The 22,796-nt window shown below is 32.1% G+C and overlaps 3 protein-coding genes across 4 annotated transcripts; 2 read left to right on the top strand and 1 right to left on the bottom strand.

Moving 5' to 3' along the window:
• Nucleotides 1-1,682: 1,682 nt before the first annotated feature.
• LOC142227003 (uncharacterized) lies at nt 1,683-8,602 on the bottom strand. Of its 2 annotated transcripts, none has more exons than XM_075297304.1 (3): nt 8,273-8,602; nt 8,097-8,208; nt 1,683-1,980 (listed from the first exon to the last, which is right to left on the bottom strand). In XM_075297304.1, the coding sequence occupies exons 1-3, from the start codon at nt 8,528-8,530 to the stop codon at nt 1,715-1,717; spliced, it is 636 nt and encodes a 211-aa protein (XP_075153419.1). In that variant the 5' UTR covers nt 8,531-8,602; the 3' UTR covers nt 1,683-1,714. The 2 variants fall into 2 exon arrangements, with proteins under 2 accessions (XP_075153419.1, XP_075153421.1); XM_075297306.1 differs by having other exon boundaries at nt 8,375-8,558.
• A 5,610-nt stretch (nt 8,603-14,212) lies between these two features.
• On the top strand, nt 14,213-15,494 carry LOC142224868 (lectin subunit alpha-like). Its single transcript, XM_075294643.1, has 3 exons — nt 14,213-14,363; nt 14,789-14,900; nt 15,051-15,494. Exons 1-3 carry the CDS (start codon nt 14,217-14,219, stop codon nt 15,440-15,442), a joined length of 651 nt encoding a protein of 216 aa, XP_075150758.1. The 5' UTR covers nt 14,213-14,216; the 3' UTR covers nt 15,443-15,494.
• A 4,479-nt stretch (nt 15,495-19,973) lies between these two features.
• LOC142224869 (lectin subunit alpha-like) lies at nt 19,974-20,866 on the top strand. The gene is made up of 3 exons (XM_075294644.1): nt 19,974-20,128; nt 20,238-20,349; nt 20,414-20,866. Exons 1-3 carry the CDS (start codon nt 20,003-20,005, stop codon nt 20,776-20,778), a joined length of 603 nt encoding a protein of 200 aa, XP_075150759.1. The 5' UTR covers nt 19,974-20,002; the 3' UTR covers nt 20,779-20,866.
• The last annotated feature ends 1,930 nt before the right edge of the window (nt 20,867-22,796 follow it).

Raw genomic sequence — 22,796 nt, forward strand, 5'->3', positions numbered from 1 at the left:
TTTTTTTTTTTTTTACATATATTCCAGATATGTTCGGAAGATTCCGAAAAAAATTTCAACATTACATTGTAGTATATTAAATTTTGAACTGTAAAATGTGTCTTATTAAAGACCTAAAGTCAGAAAAGAACAGTGTTTGATATAAACGAAATTGACTGTGTTGTTGTTTCAAAAATAACTTTTTTTTATTGAAAAAATAAAAATTTTGTAACAAACGAATTTTTTTGGTGATAAAAGTTTAAAATTTTCGAAGCAATTCAAAAAACTCTAACAAAAGAAAAACGTTTTCGGTACACGTTTTCCAAACGTTTTTTTCTTTGCGTGTACAAGCAGCTTCCGGGACAGGAGTTTTATACGGCAAAATGAAGGGGAAAGGTAGCAGATATTTTCAAGCACAAAAAACTGTCAAAGTTCGCAAAGAAATATCTGGTTTGGCAAGCCATCTGTACCTGCACTGAAAAAAAAGCATACTCGGTTCCAAAGATTTTGTCTTTACTTTAAACAATTTGGTATTGATTCCGAGCCAAAGAAGCGGAGAATACAAGTTAGGATACTTTTAAGACACAATTCTCCTTTAAATTTAGGTTTTGTGTACTTGCTTCTAGGAAGCAAATTTTAGTTTTTCGATTTCTCAGCTTTTTTCTTCATATGCTATCAAAGTCCTTTAAAAACGAGTTAACGGCAACTTTATTTTCCAAATTAGGACTCGACTTCCAGTAAAAATTATGCTATGTTTGAAGTAAAAAACTTCTTTAAAATAAAGTTTTGAAAAACATGTCCTATATTTGAACGATGTTTTGCTTTGTAGTCAAGATGCAAAAAGACAACAAATTTAAAGACAATTTCATTAAATTTAAAGAATTTTTCTGAATTATTAAAGTCAGGTTGACCTTAGCCTATAAATTTTTTCTTTCATGTTAAGATACCCATTTTTAAGTCAAATCACTTAATTATAAGGACAATACGACTTCATTGAAAAGTTTATCGACTTTTGGACAAGGAAAATAACTTTATGTTAGAAAAATGCGTCTTCTATGCTAAACAAAATTTGTATTCGTATTTTAAAGACATGAAATCTTTGACTTCACGACAATATTTTTTTCAGTGTGTGGCTTGAAAAGCACCATTTTCATAGCTTCCGGGACTGTCAACCAAGAAATTTACGTGAAAGAGTGTTTGAATAAACGTCTGCTGCCTTTCCTGAAGAAACACGGTTGTTCCGTACTGTTTTGGCCGGATTTGGCATCTTGCCATTACGGTAAAAAGGCCATGGAGTGGTACGCCGCCAACAACGTGCAGGTGGTTCCCAAGGACAAGAACTCTCCCAACACGCCAGAGCTCCGCCCAATCGAGAAATACTGGACTATAGTCAAGCGGAAACTAAAGAAGACCAAAAAAACTGCTAAGGACGAGCAGCAGTTCAAGGCAAACTGGCTTTCTGCGGCGAAGAAGGTGGACAAGGTGGCTGTACAAAATCTGATGGCAGGTGTCGAGCGTGAGGCCCGGTAATTCGGATTTGGAAAAGCGAAAGCCTAACTGAATATTTTTCCTGAATTTTATACTAATTGAACTTGAAAAAGAAATTTAATTTGATTTTTTAAATAAACGATTTCACCGATTTACACCCGTTTTCCCTTGACCAAATTTTGACCGTATCACCCTTTATTTACTATATAAATACATTTTTATTTTATATTGATTTCTTTATTAGAATTTATGAAAATCTCAAAACAATATTTTGTATATTTTGACCATTATTGGCATTACTGGAAGCTTTACATATGAAACCATGAGAAATATCACAGCCTTTGATTGCACCGTCTTTGGTCAATACACAATTGTTGGGATTTTCATTATCGGAAACAGTTTCGACATCCAATTCGTCAATTTTTAGTTTGAAAAAATTTTCCATCATTGATGGTAACATGTCTGCAATATCCTTAGAAATATCAGTTCTTAACCAGAAATCAGGAATAGGTGCTGCAAGAGATAAACACAAAGAAATATATTAAATATGACAATAACAAGAATATACATAAAAGCGAACGAGTGCGGCTATATGACATTCTACAATATATCTATTAACGTAGTCACTTTTGTCCGGAAACTAACATCCCAGGAAAAAAGTTTGGAAGTTCTTCATAATTCAAAAATGTTCTCCTAGAGATAGACTTAATAATCACCAGAAGTTCTATATCACAGAAATCCTTGATTTTACCCCGATTTCGCAAAAAAATATTTTTTTGGAATTTTACTGTGCACACAACACAGGAAATTTTCTGTAGATATAAAATGTTGACAAAATTTTCTATAGAAATAAAATGTTGACAAAATTTTCAATAGAGACAAACATTTTGACAATTATTTTATATAAATGAAATTTTAACAAAAAATTCTATAAAGAAAAATTTTGACAAAATTTTTTATAGAGATAAAATGTTGACAAAAATATCTATAGAGATAAAATTTAGATACAAAAATCTATAGAGATAACATTTTGACAAAATTTTCTATAGTGATAAAATTTTGACAAAATTTTCTATAGAGATAAAATTTTGACAAAATTTTCTATAGAGATAAATTTTTGACAAAATTTTCTATAGAGATAAAATTTTGACAAAATTTTCTATAGAGATAAAATTTTGATAAAAATTTCTATAGAGATAAAATTTTGACAAAATTTTCTATTGAGATAACATTTTGACAAAATTTTCTATTGAGATAACATTTTGACAAAATTTTCTATAGAGATAAAATTTTGACAAAATTTTCTATTGAGATAACATTTTGACAAAATTTTCTATTGAGATAACATTTGGACAAAATTTTCTATTGAGATAACATTTTGACAAAATTTTCTATTGAGATAAAATTTTGACAATATTTTCTATAGAGATAAAATTTTGACAAAATTTTCTATAAGATAAAATTTTGACAAAATTTTCTATAGAGATAAAATTTTGACAAAATTTTCTACAGAGATAAAATTTTGACAAAATTTTCTATACAGATAAAATTTTGATAAAAATTTCTATAGAGATAAAATTTTGACAAAATTTTCTATAGAGATAAAATTTTGACAAAATTTTCTATTGAGATAAAATTTTGACAAAATTTTCTATTGAGATAAAATTTTGACAAAATTTTCTATAGAAATAAAATTTTGACAAAATTTTCTATAGAGATAAAATTTTGACAAAATTTTCTATAGAGATAAAATTTTCTATAGAGATAAAATTTTGACAAAATTTTCTATAGAGATAAAATTTTGACAAAATTTTCTATTGAGGTAAAATTTTGACAAAATTTTCTATAGAGATAAAATTTTGACAAAATTTTCTATGGAGATAAAATTTTGATAAAATTTTCTACAGAGATAAAATTTTGACAAAATTTTCTATTGATATAAAATTTTGACAAAATTTTCTATTGAGATAAAATTTTGACAAAATTGTCTATAAAGATAAAATTTTGACAAAATTTTCTATAAAGATAAAATTCTGACAAAATTTTCTATAGAGATAAAATTTTGATAAAAATTTCTATAGAGATAAGATTTTGATAAAAATTTCTATAGAGAAAAAATTTTGACAAAATTTTCTATTGAGATAAAATTTTGACAAAATTTTCTATGGAGAAAAAGTTTTGATAACAATTTCTGTAGAGATAAAATTTTGATAAAATATTTTTATACTCACTACCATAGAATGGTGACGGGGGTATAATAATTTTGTCATTCCGTTTGTAACATATGGAAATATCGATTTCCGACTATATAATATATACTAAAGTATATATATTCTTGATCAGGGAGAAATTCTAAGACGATATAACCATGTCCGTCTGTCTGTCTGTTGTAATCACTCTACAGTCTTTAATAATGAAGCAATCGTACTGAAATTTTGCACAAGCTCGTCTTTTGTCTGCAGGCAGGTCAAGTTCGAAGATGGGCTATATCGGTCCAGGTTTTGATATAGTCCCCATATAAATCGACCTCCCGATTTGGGGTCTTGGGCTTATAGAAATCGTAGTTTTTATCCAATTTACCTGAAATTTGAAATCTAGATCATTTTATGATCATAAAGAGGTGTGCCAAAAATAGTGAGAATCGGTCCATGTTTTGGTATAGCCCCTATATAGACCGATCTGCCGATTTTACTTCTTGGGCTTATAGAAACCGTAGGTTTTATCCAGTTTGCCTGAAATTGGAAATCTAGAGATATTTTAGGATCTAAAGAGGTGTGCCGAAAATGTTGAGTATCGGTCCAGGTTTTGGTATAGCCCCCATATAGACCGATCTCCCGATTTTACTTCTTGGGCTTATAGAAACCGTAGTTTTTATCCAATTTTCCTGAAATGGGAAATCTATAGGTATTTTTCGACCATAAGGAGGTGCGCTAAAAATGGTGAGCATCGGTCCATGTTTTGGTATGATCCCCGTATAAACCGACCTCCCGATTTGGGGTCTTGGGCTTATAGAAACCGTAGTTTTTATCCAATTTGCCTGATATTGAAAATCTAGAGGTATTTTCGGCCATAAAGAGGTGTGCCGAAAACGGTGAGTATCGGTCCATATAAGAACGATCTCCCAATTTAACTCCTTAGGTTTGTAGAAACCGTAGTTTTTTCCCGATTTGCCTGAATTGTAAATATTCTGGTATTTAAGGCTTACAAAAACGTGTATCGGATTAAGTTTTTATCGGTCCATTTGGTAATGCCTCCATATGACCGATTTCACTTCTTGAGGGTATAGAAGGCGCACAGATCATGAAAATTGCTTGAAACTCAATGCAAAATTTCCAGATTTTACTTCTCGGGTGAAAATCTACAGATTTAAGATTTCACATCAAGACATTATTTTATAATTTTCTTGCACACTTACACGGATGAAAAAGACTGTTTTTCATATGTTTGGCTATAAACATTATATGCTTGGAACACAAATTTGTAAACACAATATTTTTGAGTGCAAGCATATAATGTTCATAAACTAGCATAACATGTTTGGGACATATATGTTAATATGTTAGAACATATTATGTTTGGGCCATAAAATGTTTGCAAATATAATATGCTTGGATGCAAACATATATTAATTTAGAAATAGCCTATAAACATATATGCGTTTAGTAGCTTGGAGCGCTATTTAACAGGGAGCGATATTGAATTAAGTTGGTGGTTGTTGCTTGTTATTACAAAATTAACATTTTATTTTTCCTTGGGCAATTGATCAGCTACTTCTTTGATCCTTACAAACTGTGTGGTCCGCTGTTCGAATCCCCGTCCGGCAAAAGGTAAAATTAAAATAAAAAAATCATAAAATTGAATAATTTCTTCTACAATGTTTGTATTACAGAAAAAGGTGCTAAGAACTAAAAAATCTCGTGGAAGTGAGAAAGATGTGGGGGAATATACAATTAGGCAGAAACAAAATTTTGAGCATTCAGGTCGAAAACCTATGTTGTTAGCACCTATATTACCTGTTTATTTTCATAATTCATTATGATTGTAAATATATAAATAAATAAATAAAATTTTGAGCACAGTATTGTTTGGGAGAATTTTTTTGAGCATATAATATTTTTGGGTGCAAAATGCTTCCAAACATATTATATGTTCACATAATAACATATTGTTTTTTGGAAGACAACATTATTGAATTTGGATGCAAAAATACAAAATGTTTGGAACTTAGACTACCCAAACATATATTGTTTAGATCAATATGCTTTCAAACATATTATATATGGGAAGAGATCAAACATATAAATGTTTGGGCAATACCCAAAAATTTATATGCTTGAAGCAAAATATGTTTGGGAGTATATGTTACAGAAGCGATTTTTTGTGAGGGTGTATGTTACAAGAGATGTTAATGATTCCTCTAAAACTCAAACAAAAATGGTTGTTATAAATCCAGATTCTGATGTAGTCTTCATAGGTAAAATCTTTAAATTTATCTTCGTGAAGTGTACTGGTTGAACTGCTCTGCTTGATCTGTTCTCAAACCCACCTGAATATTTGATTCATGGTGGTGGATATTTAAGATTCGGCCCGGCCGAACTTACTGCTGCATATAAAGGGTGATTCTTTTGAGGTTAGGATTTTCATGCATTAGTATTTGACAGATCACGTGGGATTTCAGACATGGTGTCAAAGAGAAAGATGCTCAGTATGCTTTGACATTTCATCATGAATAGACTTACTAACGAGCAACGCTTGCAAATCATTGAATTTTATTACCAAAATCAGTGGCAGAAAATCCGCTTTTTTTATCGACAAATTTTGTTCAGCGATGAGGCTCATTTCTGGTTGAATGGCTACGTAAATAAGCAAAATTGCCGCATTTGGAGTGAAGAGCAACCAGAAGCCGTTCAAGAACTGCCCATGCATCCCGAAAAATGCACTGTTTGGTGTGGTTTGTACGCTGGTGGAATCATTGGACCGTATTTTTTCAAAGATGCTGTTGGACGCAACGTTACGGTGAATGGCGATCGCTATCGTTCGATGCTAACAAACTTTTTGTTGCCAAAAATGGAAGAACTGAACTTGGTTGACATGTGGTTTCAACAAGATGGCGCTACATGCCACACAGCTCGCGATTCTATGGCCATTTTGAGGGAAAACTTCGGAGAACAATTCATCTCAAGAAATGGACCGGTAAGTTGGCCACCAAGATCATGCGATTTGACGCCTTTAGACTATTTTTTGTGGGGCTACGTCAAGTCTAAAGTCTACAGAAATAAGCCAGCAACTATTCCAGCTTTGGAAGACAACATTTCCGAAGAAATTCGGGCTATTCCGGCCGAAATGCTCGAAAAAGTTGCCCAAAATTGGACTTTCCGAATGGACCACCTAAGACGCAGCCGCGGTCAACATTTAAATGAAATTATCTTCAAAAAGTAAATGTCATGGACCAATCTAACGTTTCAAATAAAGAACCGATGAGATTTTGCAAATTTTATGCGTTTTTTTTTTAAAAAAACTTATCAAGCTCTTAACAAATCACCCTTTACTTGTTTTTTGTTTGGTAAGTTTTTGGAAAATGTTCTGCACGCAAAAAAATAATTCTTTCCTCCCAAACGAAATTTTAGACAAACAAAGTTCGTTTCTCATTTCGTTGAAACGAAGTGTATTTGGAAGAAAAGTATATACTTTTTGTGATAAACGTTTATTCTTTCCCAGGATGTAAAAACAATTTCATAAAGACTAACTCAAAAAATTTTTTTCTGGCTAATTGCATTTTTCCTCACATCTTTCTCACTTCCACGAAGTTTTTTAGTTCTTAACACCTTTTTCTGTAACACAAACAATGTAGAAGAAATTATACGATTTTATAAATTTTAAAATTTTTTTTTACCGTTCGCCTGGACGGAGAATTGAACCGCGGACCATGCAATTTGTAATCCAACACACTATCCAATGAGCTATGTAGCCGTTATTGTCATCAGTAGACAATTACCCATATATGTTATATTTATATAGCATAGCTTGTGGCGCCCACGAGCCCATTAAACAAAGTTTATTTAACAGAAAAATACATTTACCGACTTGCATGCCAAGGGTCGTGGGTTCAATCCCTACTTCGACCAAAGTTTTTTCTTTTTACATATATTCCAGATATGGTCGGAAGATTCCGAAAAAATGTTCAACATTACATTCTACTATATTAAATTTTTACTATGAACTGTAAAATGTGTCTTATTAAAGACTTAAAGTCAGAAAAGAACAGTGTTTGAATTTATAACAAACGAATTTTTTTGGTGATAAAAGTGTATACTTTTCGAAGCTATTCAAACAACTCAAACAAAAGAAAAACGTTTTCGGAACACGTTTTCCAAAGGTTTTGTTTTCTTTGCGTGTGATGTTTGATAGATACTTTATGGCTCGAGTGGCAACAGTGTATGGCTAACTTTCAATTTAGAAGACACTGTCAGGATATTCTTAGACATCGTTATATGGCAAATATTACCACAACCCAAATAATTCGATTGTGGATGACAGTCTTTAGTAGAACTTTGTACGCAATCCATGGTGGTATATACTTGTTATATTATTATTTTGCACGTGGAATTTGTTTCTGCAATGTTACTTACTAAATGTAATTTCCAGATATTTATTTAATAGTTCATCTCCATTCAGCTGATTCAGAGTTATAAGATTAAGCTTTCGTTTCTTACATTCCTCATTGGATTGTTGCCATGAGAACTGTAAAAATAATAATTTTTATTCAATTAATTAATATGACAAAGTTGTGCTATGTGTTGCAAACCCTCTTTATGGATGCTATGCATTCTTTCCGTATATTATAATCACAGTTGTTTTTTTTAAATTTTATTTTTAATAAAATTAAGTTCAATATCAAGATAATTACTTTTTGTTCGGGTTCTATGTAGTATGTATTGTTATCGGTTTTAAACCATTTCGTTAATGGTGATCCAAGGGATATATTTGGTGCCCCAATTGTTAGAGTGGGTGCCAATATAGTTGCGACAAACAAAATCACCCAAATGGATTTCATGATGGTCATGAATAAACTAAATCCAAATTTTTATTTATATATGTCCATCATATGTTCTGTTTTTTTTTACTTTATTTTTATTAGCGAAAGGAATTGTCGATGCTTATAATGGCACATTGTAGATTTTATCAATGTTTGTGGCTTTCTTTTAATATGAAATTTATGCTATTGCCGGACAATTTCGCGATAAAGCTTAAATTCTCTTGCCTATGTATTGGAATTACTACGGCATGAGTAATAACAACAAAAAAATGCACACAAACAAAAAATACATTCGATCGGAAACGAAATTTTACACTGCCACAAAAACATGCCAGTTCTAATGATTTTGGTATTGATTCCGTAGCAGAGAATTGAAATCTTTTTTTTAAATTTAAGTGTTGCGTATTTGATTCTAGGAAACAAATTTTAATTTATTCGTTTTTTCAGATTTTTTCTTCATTGTGCTATAAAAGTCCTTTAAAAATGTGTTAACGATAACTTGAATTTCCAAATTCAGACTCGACTTCAAATAGAAATTATGCTATGTTTCAAGTTAAAAAACAAGTATATACGGCCGTAAGTTCGGCCAGGCCGAATCTTACGTACCCTCCACCATGGATTGCGTAGAAACTTCTACGAAAGAATGCCATCCACAATCGAATTACTTTGGTTGTGGTATCTTAAAACTTCTTAACATCGTTTTCTGAATTGTGAGTTAGTCCATATGTGGTATATAATAGACAAAAAAGTTATGTATAGGTAAGTCTACAAATAATTACGAATCGATATAGACTTTTTGCTCGATACGTAGAGAGCCAGAATTGAAAAATGGAGGTCGCTTATGGGGGGCTATATACAATTATGAACTTGATATGGACCAATTTTTGTGTGATTGGGGATCGATTTGTCTGAGGGCTATATATAACTATAGACCGATATGGACCTAGTTAGACATGGTTGTTATACTAGTACAATATACCAAATTTCAACTGACTCGGATGAGGCTCCAAACCAAATCTCGGGATCGGTTTGTATGGGGCTATGTATGATTATGGATTGATATGGACCACTTTTGGCATGGTTGTTAAATGTCATATACTACCACCACGTACTAAATTTCAACCAGATCGGATGAATTTTGCATCTCCATAAGGCACCGGAGGTTAAATCTGCGGATCGGTTTATAAGGGATCTATATATAATTTTGGACTGATATGAACCAATTCCTGCATGGTTGTTGGATACAATATACTAACATCACGTACCAAATTTCAACCGAATCGGATGAATTTTGCTCTTCCAAGGGGCTCCGGAGATCAAATCTGGGGATCGGTTTATATGGGGCCTATATATAATTATGGACCGATTTCGACCAATTTTTCCATGGGTGTTTGAGGCCATATAAAGGGTGATTCTTTTGAGGTTAGGATTTTCATGCATTAGTATTTGACAGATCACGTGGGATTTCAGACATGGTGTCAAAGAGAAAGATGCTCAGTATGCTTTGACATTTCATCATGAATAGACTTACTAACGAGCCACAACGTCGAATTTTCAGTGAATGGGCCCTAGAAAAGTTGGCAGAAAATCCGCTTTTTTATCGACAAATTTTGTTCAGCGATGAGGCTCATTTCTGGTTGAATGGCTACGTAAATAAGCAAAATTGCCGCATTTGGAGTGAAGAGCAACCAGAAGCCGTTCAAGAACTGCCCATGCATCCCGAAAAATGCACTGTTTGGTGTGGTTTGTACGCTGGTGGAATCATTGGACCGTATTTTTTCAAAGATGCTGTTGGACGCAACGTTACGGTGAATGGCGATCGCTATCGTTCGATGCTAACAAACTTTTTGTTGCCAAAAATGGAAGAACTGAACTTGGTTGACATGTGGTTTCAACAAGATGGCGCTACATGCCACACAGCTCGCGATTCTGTGGCCATTTTGAGGGAAAACTTCGGAGAACAATTCATCTCAAGAAATGGACCGGTAAGTTGGCCACCAAGATCATGCGATTTGACGCCTTTAGACTATTTTTTGTGGGGCTACGTCAAGTCTAAAGTCTACAGAAATAAGCCAGCAACTATTCCAGCTTTGGAAGACAACATTTCCGAAGAAATTCGGGCTATTCCGGCCGAAATGCTCGAAAAAGTTGCCCAAAATTGGACTTTCCGAATGGACCACCTAAGACGCAGCCGCGGTCAACATTTAAATGAAATTATCTTCAAAAAGTAAATGTCATGGACCAATCTAACGTTTCAAATAAAGAACCGATGAGATTTTGCAAATTTTATGCGTTTTTTTAAAAAAAAAAGTTATCAAGCTCTTAACAAATCACCCTTTATTAACACCACGTACCAAATTTGAACTGAATCAGATGAAATTTGGTCTACCAAGAGGCTCCGGAGGTCCAATCTGGTGATCGGTTTATATGGCGTTTATATATAATTATGGACCGATGTTTTTGCATGGTCATTAGCTACCATATACTTACACCATGTACCAAATTTCAGCCGGATCGGATGAAATTTGCTTCTCTTAGAGGCTCCGCAAGCCAAATCGGGGGATCGGTTTATATGGGAGCTATATATAATTATGGACTGATGTGGACCAATTTTTGCATGATTATTAGAGACCATATACTTACACCATGTACCAAATTTCAGCTGGATCGGATGAAATTTGCTTCTTTTAGAGGATTCGCAAGCCAAATTTGGGGGTCCATTTATATGGGGGCTATACGTAAAAGTGGACCGATATGGCCCATTTGCAATACCATCCGACCTACACCAATAACAACTACTTGTGCCAAGTTTCAAGTCGATAGCTTGTTCCGTTCGGAAGTTAGCGTGATTTCAACAGACGGATGGACGGACCTACGGACGGACGGACGGACGGACATGCTCAGATCGACTCAGAATTTCACCACGACCCAGAATATATATATACTTTATGGGGTCTTAGAGCAATATTTCGATGTGTTACAAACGGAATGACAAAGTTATCCTCCATCCTATAGTGGAGGGTATAAAAAGTCTTTAAAATAAAATATGGAAAACCATCTGCTATTTTGTATTATTAAACGCTTTCTAAGTTTTTGTTTACAAATAAACAATTTGATTGTAATAGAGCATAGAGATTTTTTACACTATACAAATTTTTTACCAACATTACTTTTATTTCTAGTAAATCTTAATTATTAATTAATAATTTGTAGGGTTTTGAATTTTCGGGCAAAATTTCATTTCAATTATGTTTCAATTTCGGTTTCAGTTTACCCAGAAGTACCATAGATTTTCCGGAAACACATATTTTTTAAAACTGCGTTATGATGTTTTAAATGCAAGAAATTTAATTGCGTAGAATTCTAAGATGTAAGAGAATTTTTTTCTGGTTGTATCCTAAAAGATACGGTGCGCATTTAAGGGTTAAAAGTAAATAAACTCGATTTTATGACAAGCGATGCAACAATCTTGCAAAGAAAAATGTTTACACTTAAAAAATATTGCTGTTATCACAAAGAGTTCATGTATTTACAATACGAATACAACATTTGCTGAGTGACATTTGCTGTAAAATAATAAACCGGTCCACCGGTTTTGATCACTCCAGTGTCACGTTTGTGACAGATAATAATTGCGGCATCTACACCCAGAGAAGGAATATGATCACCTCAAATGTTATTTTTGGACGGTGAACATGGGACATCATATTATGCTTTCGAAAATTATGTATCTGATCTCGGAAACCATCCCAGCAAAAAAATTTGGAAGTTGTTCCAAAGGAACAAACTTTAAAAGCACTTCCAAAAATGTCCTCCCAAAGATGTTCTTCATTTTAACTACGCAGGAAGTTCTTTTCATTCAATTGTTATAACTTTTTTTTTTGATATTTTTAATGAGTAATTTTAATTTTTTTTGTTTCAAATAGGGTAAAAGCAGATTACGAATTAATAAAATGGTACAAATTATTCAAATTTTGTCGACAAAAAAGTTCTAAATCCAACCTAGACAATTTGCGATTTTTTTTTAAATATTTGAGGTCAAACGTTTCGGACAAGCATTAGAAAGCCTAAAAAATCATAAAAAATATAAAAATATTTATCTGGGAAAATATTATTTTTTTTTTAATTCGCATCCAAAACACTGAATTCGAATCACACCTTAAGGAGTGATGCAAATTCAGTGCAACGGCTATTGAAATTGTGAACATCGGTACTATGACAAGCACATCCCAGCAAACAAATTTGGAAGTTCTTCCAAAGTCACAACTTTAAAAGCACTTCCAGAAGATGCACTCCCAATGATGTTCTTTATTTTAACTTCCCAGGAAGTTCTTTTAATTGAATTTTTTATAACATGTTTTTTTCATACTTTTAATGGGTAATTTTAACTTTTTCTGTTTTAAAAAGGTTGCAAACAGAGTAAGAATTCATAAAATGGTACATTCATTTCAATTTTGTCGAAAAAATGCTAAATCCAATTTGAAAAAATTGTGAATATTTGAAAATATTTGACTTCAAACGTTTCCGACAAGCGTTAGAATCCATTAAAAATTATAAAAAATTATAAAAATTATGTATTTGACAGAATATTACAAAATTTTCTAATTTACATCCAAAACATTGAATTCGGATCACACCTTAAGAAGTGATGCAAATTCAAGTGGAAGTGGTGCAAGTGGTGCAAAATTGACGCAGAAGCGATGAATTTAACATGGGCTTGTCATAGGACGGAAGTCCTCCATTTCAACAGCCGTTGCACTGAATTTGCTTCATTTCTTTACGTGTAATCCGAATTCAATGGTTTGGATGTAAATTAAAAAATTCTGTGACATTTTGTCAAATAAATAGTTTTTATTTTATTTTTTTTAATTTTTAATGGATTCTAAAGCTTGTCAGAAACGTTTGACCTAAAATATTTTCAAAAATTTTCAAATTTTTCAGATTGGATTTAGCATTTTTTTCGACAAAATTTAAATGATTTTTACCATTTTATGAATTCTTACTCCTTTTTTAATCTATTTGAAACAAAAAATGTTAAAACTACCCATTAAAAGTATGAAAAAACCAAGTTATAAAAATTAAAATTAAAAGAACTTCCTGGGTAGTTAAAATAAAGAACATCATTGGGAGTGCATCTTCTGGAAGTGCTTTTAAAATTGTGCCTTTGGAAGAACTTCCAAATTTCTTTGCTGGGAAATTCATCGCTTCTGTGCGAATTTTGCAACACTTCCGGATCCAAAAAGAACATTTTTACAAATTTTTTGGCGACGCTTTTTTTGCTGGGGTGTATATGCTTGCCGAGAAAACAAAATTTTTGCGACAAAAATGTTCCATTTTCACCATCAAAGAATAACATTTTGCTCTTGAAGCATATTTTGGATGATCATATTCCTTCTCTGCGTGTTTCTTGTGAAGCAAGAGACGGGCAAACATACTGATGGACTACATAGACTCAGGAGATGCCATAATTTGTACCAAGGCCAATTTGAATAAATCTAAACTTTTTTGTTTTTTGCAATAAGATTAGAAAAAATTAAATATAGCGGTTTACCACGAAATGGTGGTGTATGGTATAATAATCAGTTTTTTTTTTATTTCGATTATATTTTCGGATATAAAAATTCCCCTTTCTGGAATTATTTGCGATAATTTGCATTTTTTATCTAGAACACCAGTGCTTGTTTTGAATTTATTTGTATAAAAGACCCTGAATATGACCAAAATTGTTCACACTGTAAAAATGAATTTGGTTCGTGTAGGCATCTTTTGTACTTTTGTGTCTGTGGTCTTTGGCCAAGCCATTGAAAAATGGCATCGAAGTCAAGATGGTAGTCTTTTCTATATAGAAAATGAACGTAAGGTAATTACAAACAAAAAACAAATAATAATAATAATAATAATAATAATAATAATAATAATAATAATAATAAGAAGTAAATATAAAAATAGTTTTCAGTTGAAATGTAGAATTAGTCATTAAAAAAAAAGAAATAATAAACGTATAAAATAATAATTTTGTAATTAGTGTAATAAGCAAATAAGTGATTCCAATAAATTTTAAAAGATTTATTGATTTATAAAAAAGTGAATTAATAAAGTAAATTTAAATAAAATAAATAAATAGTCTTCAGTCAATATATGAAATTAATCATGTATTAAGAAATTTATTGAATTCTAAAGAAAAGAATTGGAAATGGAAATTGTAGCAGATATTAGTTTATATATATTAAATAGCTTATAATGTTTGAAAAACTATATAGTTTTATTATTTTTTTATTATTTTAGTTTACATGGTTTGGATCTTGGAACGAATGTGCCCGTAAAAATATGACCCTTGTCGCCATTGACAGCTACGCAAAGCATATGCAATTAGATTCGCTTATAAGGAAATTGTATGGTAAGTTCGGAAATGGAAATGATAATTTTATTTAAATACAAATTAATAATTATTTATTAAAAAACAAATAATAATAAGCAATAAAAACTATTACAAAAAAGTTTAAATTGATTATAATTATGATTACACGGAATTTATTTAATTTTTCAGCAACTGGTCCCGGTGTTTGGATTGGTGCTAATGACAATGATGTAACTGACCGCTATGAATGGTATGCAACGGGAGAAATTTTCACCTTTACCTATTGGGGACCAGCTCAACCGAAACGAGGTGTAAATCACTGCATTCTTATATGGGATGATTTTAAATGGCACGATTGGCCCTGCACAAATAAATTGGGATTTGTTTGTGAGGAAAATCGCTTTATTAAAGAAAAAAATATTGAAATTGAGAACTTGAGAAAAAAATATGAAGGCCAAATATCTGAAACTGGAAAATTTCGTAATTTTGCAATAAATATTAATCCCACATTTGATCATGTCTACATCAGCGCCAATGATAGTGTTCTTACACCGAAAGTAGAATCAACACCAATCAATTGAATTTTATTTTCATTTTATAAATATATTTAAATTTTGTTTTTGCATTAATAAATGGTGTATTTACTTAACTTAGACTGAAAAATATAATATCGTATGAATTATGATTTTATGCCCTTAAAATACGAATGGCATTTTTAAGACTTCACGAGACTAAGGTCAACTTGCGAGCCACGGTGGTGCAATGGTTAGCATGCCCGCCTTGCATACACAAGGTCGTGGGTTCGATTCCTGCTTCGACCGAACACCAAAAAGTTTTTGAGCGGTGGATTATCCCACCTCAGTAATGCTGGTGGCATTTCTGAGGGTTTCAAAGCTTCTCTAATTGGTTTCACTGCAATGCGGAACGCCGTTCGGACTCGGCTATAAAAAGGAGGTCCTTTGTCATTGAGCTTAACATGGAATCGGGCAGCACTCAGTGATAAGAGAGAAGTTCACCAATGTGGTATCACAATGGACTGAATAGTCTAAGTGAGCCTGATACATCACCACCTAACCTAACCTAACCTAAGGTCAACTTTAATGAAATCTTTCTTAAAATTTAAATAAGCTAATAATATTTTCCATATTGGTGAGCACTAAAATACATTTTTATAAACTTCTTTAACAATAAACGAAAAATATGAAAATTTGAGACAATTTTTCTACGGTATGTCTCTAGTAAATGAACTCTAGTAATGAGTTCTTTTTTGTATTTTTTCTCACACTTTGAAAGATATTATTGGCCAAATAGCTCTTCTTTTCGTAAGGCCATTTGGTCACAATTCAAGAATCAAGTTTTCAGAACAAGCACATATAGATCTAGAAGTAATTGAGGTAGGATCTCAAAATGACAATTTTTGTTTGTTGTTTATAATCTTTGCTTCAGGATTTTTTTTAATTTATGACACATGTTTTGGAAATTTGCGTCCCTCCGTTAAAGTCGTATGTCTTTGAACTAAGGACAATTTTCCTTAAAGTGAACAAAACACATTTTTGATTTACAGATATCAACCTTAAATTAATTTATTTAGACGAGTCTAGTATTAGTATTAGTATTAGTATTAGTATTAGTATTAGTATTAGTATTAGTATTAGTATTAGTATTAGTATTAGTATTAGTATTAGTATTAGTATTAGTATTAGTATTAGTATTAGTATTAGTATTAGTATTAGTATTAGTATTAGTATTAGTATTAGTATTAGTATTAGTATTAGTATTAGTATTAGTATTAGTATTAGTATTAGTATTAGTATTAGTATTAGTATTAGTATTAGTATTAGTATTAGTATTAGTATTAGTATTAGTATTAGTATTAGTATTAGTATTAGTATTAGTATTAGTATTAGTATTAGTATTAGTATTAGTATTAGTATTAGTATTAGTATTAGTATTAGTATTAGTATTAGTATTAGTATTAGTATTAGTATTAGTATTAGTATTAGTATTAGTATTAGTATTAGTATTAGTATTAGTATTAGTATTAGTATTAGTATTAGTATTAGTATTAGTATTAGTATTAGTATTAGTATTAGTATTAGTATTAGTATTAGTATTAGTATTAGTATTAGTATTAGTATTAGTATTAGTATTAGTATTAGTATTAGTATTAGTATTAGTATTAGTATTAGTATTAGTATTAGTATTAGTATTAGTATTAGTATTAGTATTAGTATTAGTATTAGTATTAGTATTAGTATTAGTATTAGTATTAGTATTAGTATTAGTATTAGTATTAGTATTAGTATTAGTATTAGTATTAGTATTAGTATTAGTATTAGTATTAGTATTAGTATTATTATACCCTCCATCATAGGATGGGGGTATATTAACTTTGTCATTCCGTTTGTAACACATCGAAATATTGCTCTAAGACCCTATAAAGTATATATATTCTGGGTCGTGGTGAAATTCTGAGTCGATCTAAGCATGTCCGTCCGTCCGTCCGTCCGTCTGTTGAAATCACGCTAACTTCCGAACGAAACAAGCTATCGACTTGAAACTTGGCACAAGTAGTTGTTATCGATGTAGGTCGGATGGTATTGAAAATGGGCCATATCGGTCCACTTTTACGTATAGCCCCCATATAAAGGGACCCTCAGATTTGGCTTGTGAAGCCTCTAACAGAAGCATATTTCATCCGATCCGATAATTTATAATATGGCGTTGGTATATGGTCTCTAACAACCATGCAAAAATTGGTCCACATCGGTCCATAATTATATATAGCCCCCATATAAACCGATCCCCAGATTTGGCTTGCGGAGCCTAAAAGAGAAGCAAATTTCATCCGATCCGGCTGAAATTTGGTACATGGTGTTGGTATATGGTCTCTAACAACCATGCAAAAATTGGTTCACATCGGTCCATAATTATATATAGCCCCCATATAAACCGATCCCCAGATTTGGCTTGCGGAGCCTCAAAGAGAAGAAAATTTCATCCGATCCGGCTGAAATTTGGTCCGATCCGCCTGAAATTGAGTACATGATATTGGTATATGGTCTCTAACAACCATGCAAAAATTGGTCCACATCGGTTCATAATTATATATAGCCCCCATATAAACCGATCCCCAGATTTGGCTTGTGAAGTCTCCAAGAGAAGCAAATTTCATCAAATCCGGTTGTAATTTGGAACATGGTGTTAGTATATGATCTTTAACAACCGTGCCAGAATTGGTCCATATCGGTCCATAATTATATATAGCCCCATATAAAACATTCTCCAGATTTGACCTCCGGAGCCTCTTGGAGGAGCAAAATTCATCCGATTCGGTTCAAATTAGGCACGTGGTGTTAGTATACGGTCGCTAACAACCATACCAAAATTGGTCCAATCACACAAAAATTGGTCCATATCGGTTCATAATCATGGTTGCCACTAGAGTCAAAAATAATCTACCAAAATTTTATTTCTATAGAAAATTTTGTCAAAATTTTATTTCTAGAGAAAATTTTGTTAAAATTTTATTCGGTTCATAATAAAATGTTCATTATTGTCAAAATTTTATTTCTATAGAAAATTTTGTTCAAATTTTATTCGGTTCATAATCATGGTTGCCACTCGAGCCAAAAATAATCTACCAAGATTTTAGTTCTATAGAAAATTTTGTCAAAAGTTTATTTCTATAGAAAATTTTGTTAAAATTTTATTTCTGTAGAAATTTTTGTCAAAATTTTTATTTCTATAGAAAATTTTGTGAAAATTTTATTTCTATAGAAAATTTTGTTAAAATTTTATTTCTGTAGAAAACTTTGTCAAAATTTTATGTCTACTTTGTCAAACTGAATTATATACGTATTGGATCGATGTTTTTTGATTTAATATATACCACGTATGGACTTACATACAATTTAGAAGATGGTGTTAGGAGGTTTTAAGATACCTTGCCATCGGCAAACGTTACCGCAATTAAGTAATTCGATTGTGGATGGCAGTGTTTAGATCAAGTTTCTACGCAATCCATGATGGAGGGTACATAAGCTTCGGCCTGGCCGAACTTACGGCCTTATATACTTGTTCTTCTTCATATGGGGCCGTTTTGCCGCGATTTCGACCTTCAAACGCTCCAATAACGCCATATAATAGTCACTGTTGATGGTTTTTCCCTTCTCAAGATAATCGATAAAAATTATTCCATGCGCATCCCAAAAAACAGAGGCCATTACATTGCCAGCGGACTTTTGAGTCTTTCCACGCTTCGGAGACGGTTCACCGGAGTGTAGTGATGGAGCCATGTTTCATCCCTTGTCACATATCGACGGAAAAACTCGGGTGTATTACGAGTTAACAGCTGCAAACACCGCTCAGAATAATCAACACGTTGTTGTTTTTGGTCAAATGTGAGCTCGCGCGGCACCCATTTTGCACAGAGCTTCTGCATATCCAAATATTGATGAATGATATGACCAACACGTTCCTTTGATATCTTTAAGGCCTCTGCTATCTCGATCAACTTCATTTTACGGTCATTCAAAATCATTTTGTGGATTTTTTTGATGTTTTCGTCGGTAACCACCACTTTCGAGCATCCACTATGTTCACCGTCCTCCGTGCTCATTTTACCACGCTTGAATTTTGCATACCAATCAATTATTGTTGATTTCCCTGTGGCAGAGTCCGGAATCTCATTATCAAGCCAAGTTTTTGCTTCCACCGTATTTTTTCCCTTCAGAAAACAGTATTTTATCAAAACACGATATTCCTTTTCTTCCATTTTTTTCACAATAACAAAAGTTGCTTCACAAAAGACGCTCTATCTCACAAACTAATTGACTTACAGACGTTAAATTTTGACACGAATCATTTAAAGGTTGGTACTATATAAAAATAATATGCATTTAATACTAGCGACGCCATCTATGTGGACTTACCAGGCAACCTCTTATTTAGCATAATTATAAGGTTCGTCGACTCGACTTTTCTTTGGATTTCTTTTGGACATTTTGCCCACTGTGGCCATTGTGCCAGATAATTTGAGGTGTCCCACGATTTTACTTTATTTTAAATTTTGTACTAGCAAGATATTTGTATAAAAGCACAAAACTTAATGAGGTTTTAGCTCATTTCGGTTTAAGAAAATGAATAAAGTCATTGTGGCGTTAGTGATTGTGGCGGGAATTTCTTCCATGGTTTCGTCAGTTGCTGTAGAAAAATGGCACAATAGCCATGATGGGAGTTTATTTTATATAGACACAGAACTGAAGGTATTGATGTTTCATTTTATTTAAATAAAAATTTAATTTTGTATTGTATTTTAATTATGAAGATTTGATTAATTTTGTTTTAACACTATTTTATTATAACATCTCTAAGTACAATTGGTTTGCAGCTTGGAATGAATGTGCCAGAAAAAATATGTCCTTAATTGCCATAGACTCCAGCTACAAACATCAACAGATCGATGCATTAATAAGGAAACTTTTTTGTAAGTGCTTGATATTTTCAATATTTGTTTTAATTTTATACTTTTTCTTATCTTAAAATTTAAGCTTCATGTCCTTCTTTTTGGATTGCTGGTCATGATAATGCCATCGATTTACGCTATGAATGGGCCACAACAGGAGAGTTGTTCACATTTACAAATTGGGGTCCATCTCAACCGGACCGTCTTGGCAATAGAGAACATTGCATATTAATTTGGCAAGGTACATGGGAATGGTTTGATTTACCTTGTGATCACAAACTGGGCTTTATTTGTGAGGAGAATCGTTACATCAAAGAGAAATCCCATGAAATCGCGGAACTTAAGAAAAAATATGACGCTGGCGCTAACGATAAAAATAAATTTAAGCATTTTATTTTCTATATAAATTCCAATGCTACATATAGCTCTCCAATAAGTTCAAATAATTGAAAATAAAAAAAAAGGTTTGTTGAAAAGCTTTGTGAAATGAAATAATGATTACATCCGCATCAAATAAAATATGTATACAAACCATAAATAGGATTATTACCTTTTGACTTGAGTGTAGTATGGTGAAATGGTTCGCTTATTGACGTTGCATATGAAATGTTATCCAACTTTTACCTACACTCAAAAGGTTTTTCGTTTGAATTTTGTTTCCCCTCAGTTATGCTGATAACATTAAAAATTATTTTAAAGCTTCTATAAGCGTTCTATGGGAAATGGGTCAATTGCAGAACCGGAAAGGACTACCCCATGATATGTAAGGACCTCCAAGTCCTGGTCAAATCGATGGGGACCATTAATTAACGACGTGGTAGATAAATTTGACCACAGTGGTCAAATTTGTAATCCGATTTATGTGAAATTTTGCATAGGAAGTAGAATTAACATTGTAACTATGCATGCCAAATTTGGTTGAAATATGTTTTGATTTAGTAGATATAGCTCCCATATACATATGTATATGTTTTTTCTGATTTCGGCAAAAATGGACAAAATACCAACATTTTCCTTGTAAAATTGCCACGGCTTATTGGAAAACTTGTAAAAATTACTCCAATTTTCCTATACTTCTGATACATATCCAGAGTATGAAGCCGTCCAATTTTTGAATAATTAAAAAATATTTTTGATTAATTCGCGACTAATTATGAGTCGAGATCAGTCGACATATTCGGCGGCGGCTTCGACTCGCAAAAACTGGTCGGCGGCGGCCAAAATCTGCGGCGCGACTCGGCGGCTTCATTCCCTATCTATCGACTGATAAATCATAAATACACTTTTGCGAAGTTGCCTAAAAATTGCTTCAGATTTAAACGTTTCCCATATTTTTTTTTTTACCAACATTATATTCCACCCCAGGGCATGAGCCGACTTAAATTTTAAATCTTTGGATATTGCTGGGTATTTTGCGAAACCTTATAAAAAAACTTGCATGGAAGTGAAAAAGTCAACTGACGGGGAAAAAATGATTAAATTAAGTTTTATTGTTTTTTGTATTTTCATTTTTTTTTTTGTATAACTTTGTCATTCCGTTTGTAACACATCGAAATATTGTTCTAAGACCCAAGGCCATATTCAAGGGGGGATGAGGGGGATCAACCCCCCCCGAAATGAATGAATATTTTTATATAAATAAATATATATTTTTAGCTGCATAGAAAAATCTTATCGAAGATGTTGAAGAAAAGCTGGAGGTTTTATTTTGAAAAACGCTTACCTATAAAACTTGCACAAATCATAGAATACTAGTTGAAAAGCCCGTCAAACGACGGTCGAAAAAAAACAATTTGTTTTTGTTCTCGCACCACAAATTTCATTTTTGGAAAAATGTCTTTCTGCTTTTTATGTGTGTTTGTTGTTCTTTTTGTGAACATGACTCGCTTTGTTTGGCCATAGCAACAACAACGAAACAGCCAAACACACATGTGTAAATGAAATGGGGCAAAACCTGCGAAAAGAACCTGCCTAATTCAGCGATGGAAGCACTTGGAGAGTGCAATAAAGTGATATTTCCAAACGTGCATATTCTTTTAAAAATTTTGGTCACTTTGCCAGTTACTCAGGGATGGAAAATACAATTTTTAAGAAAGTACAAAAAAGGTATTTTTTGAGCGGAAAGGTACTTTTTACTAAATTTCAACAAAAATTTCACTGGAAGATTATTGTCAAGAGACTAAATTTTAAAGAAAATAAAATTTTGACAAAATTTCCTATATAAATAAAATTTTGCAATAAATTTTTCTATAGAAATAAAATTTTGCAAAAAAAAATGTTGCAAAATTTTTTCTATAGAAATAAAATTTTGCAAAAATTCTATATAGAAATAAAAATCGATAATATAGAATCGCATTCTTTTTTCGACTAAAACATTCTTGAAGTTCAATAAAATCCTGTTTTTGACTATGTCTTTTACAAAATCAAGATTTTCTTCCCACATGAACATATCTGTTTTGCCATATTTG

This window comes from Haematobia irritans, chromosome 2 (assembly GCF_050003625.1).
Source record: "Haematobia irritans isolate KBUSLIRL chromosome 2, ASM5000362v1, whole genome shotgun sequence".
Lineage (NCBI taxonomy): Eukaryota > Metazoa > Arthropoda > Insecta > Diptera > Muscidae > Haematobia > Haematobia irritans.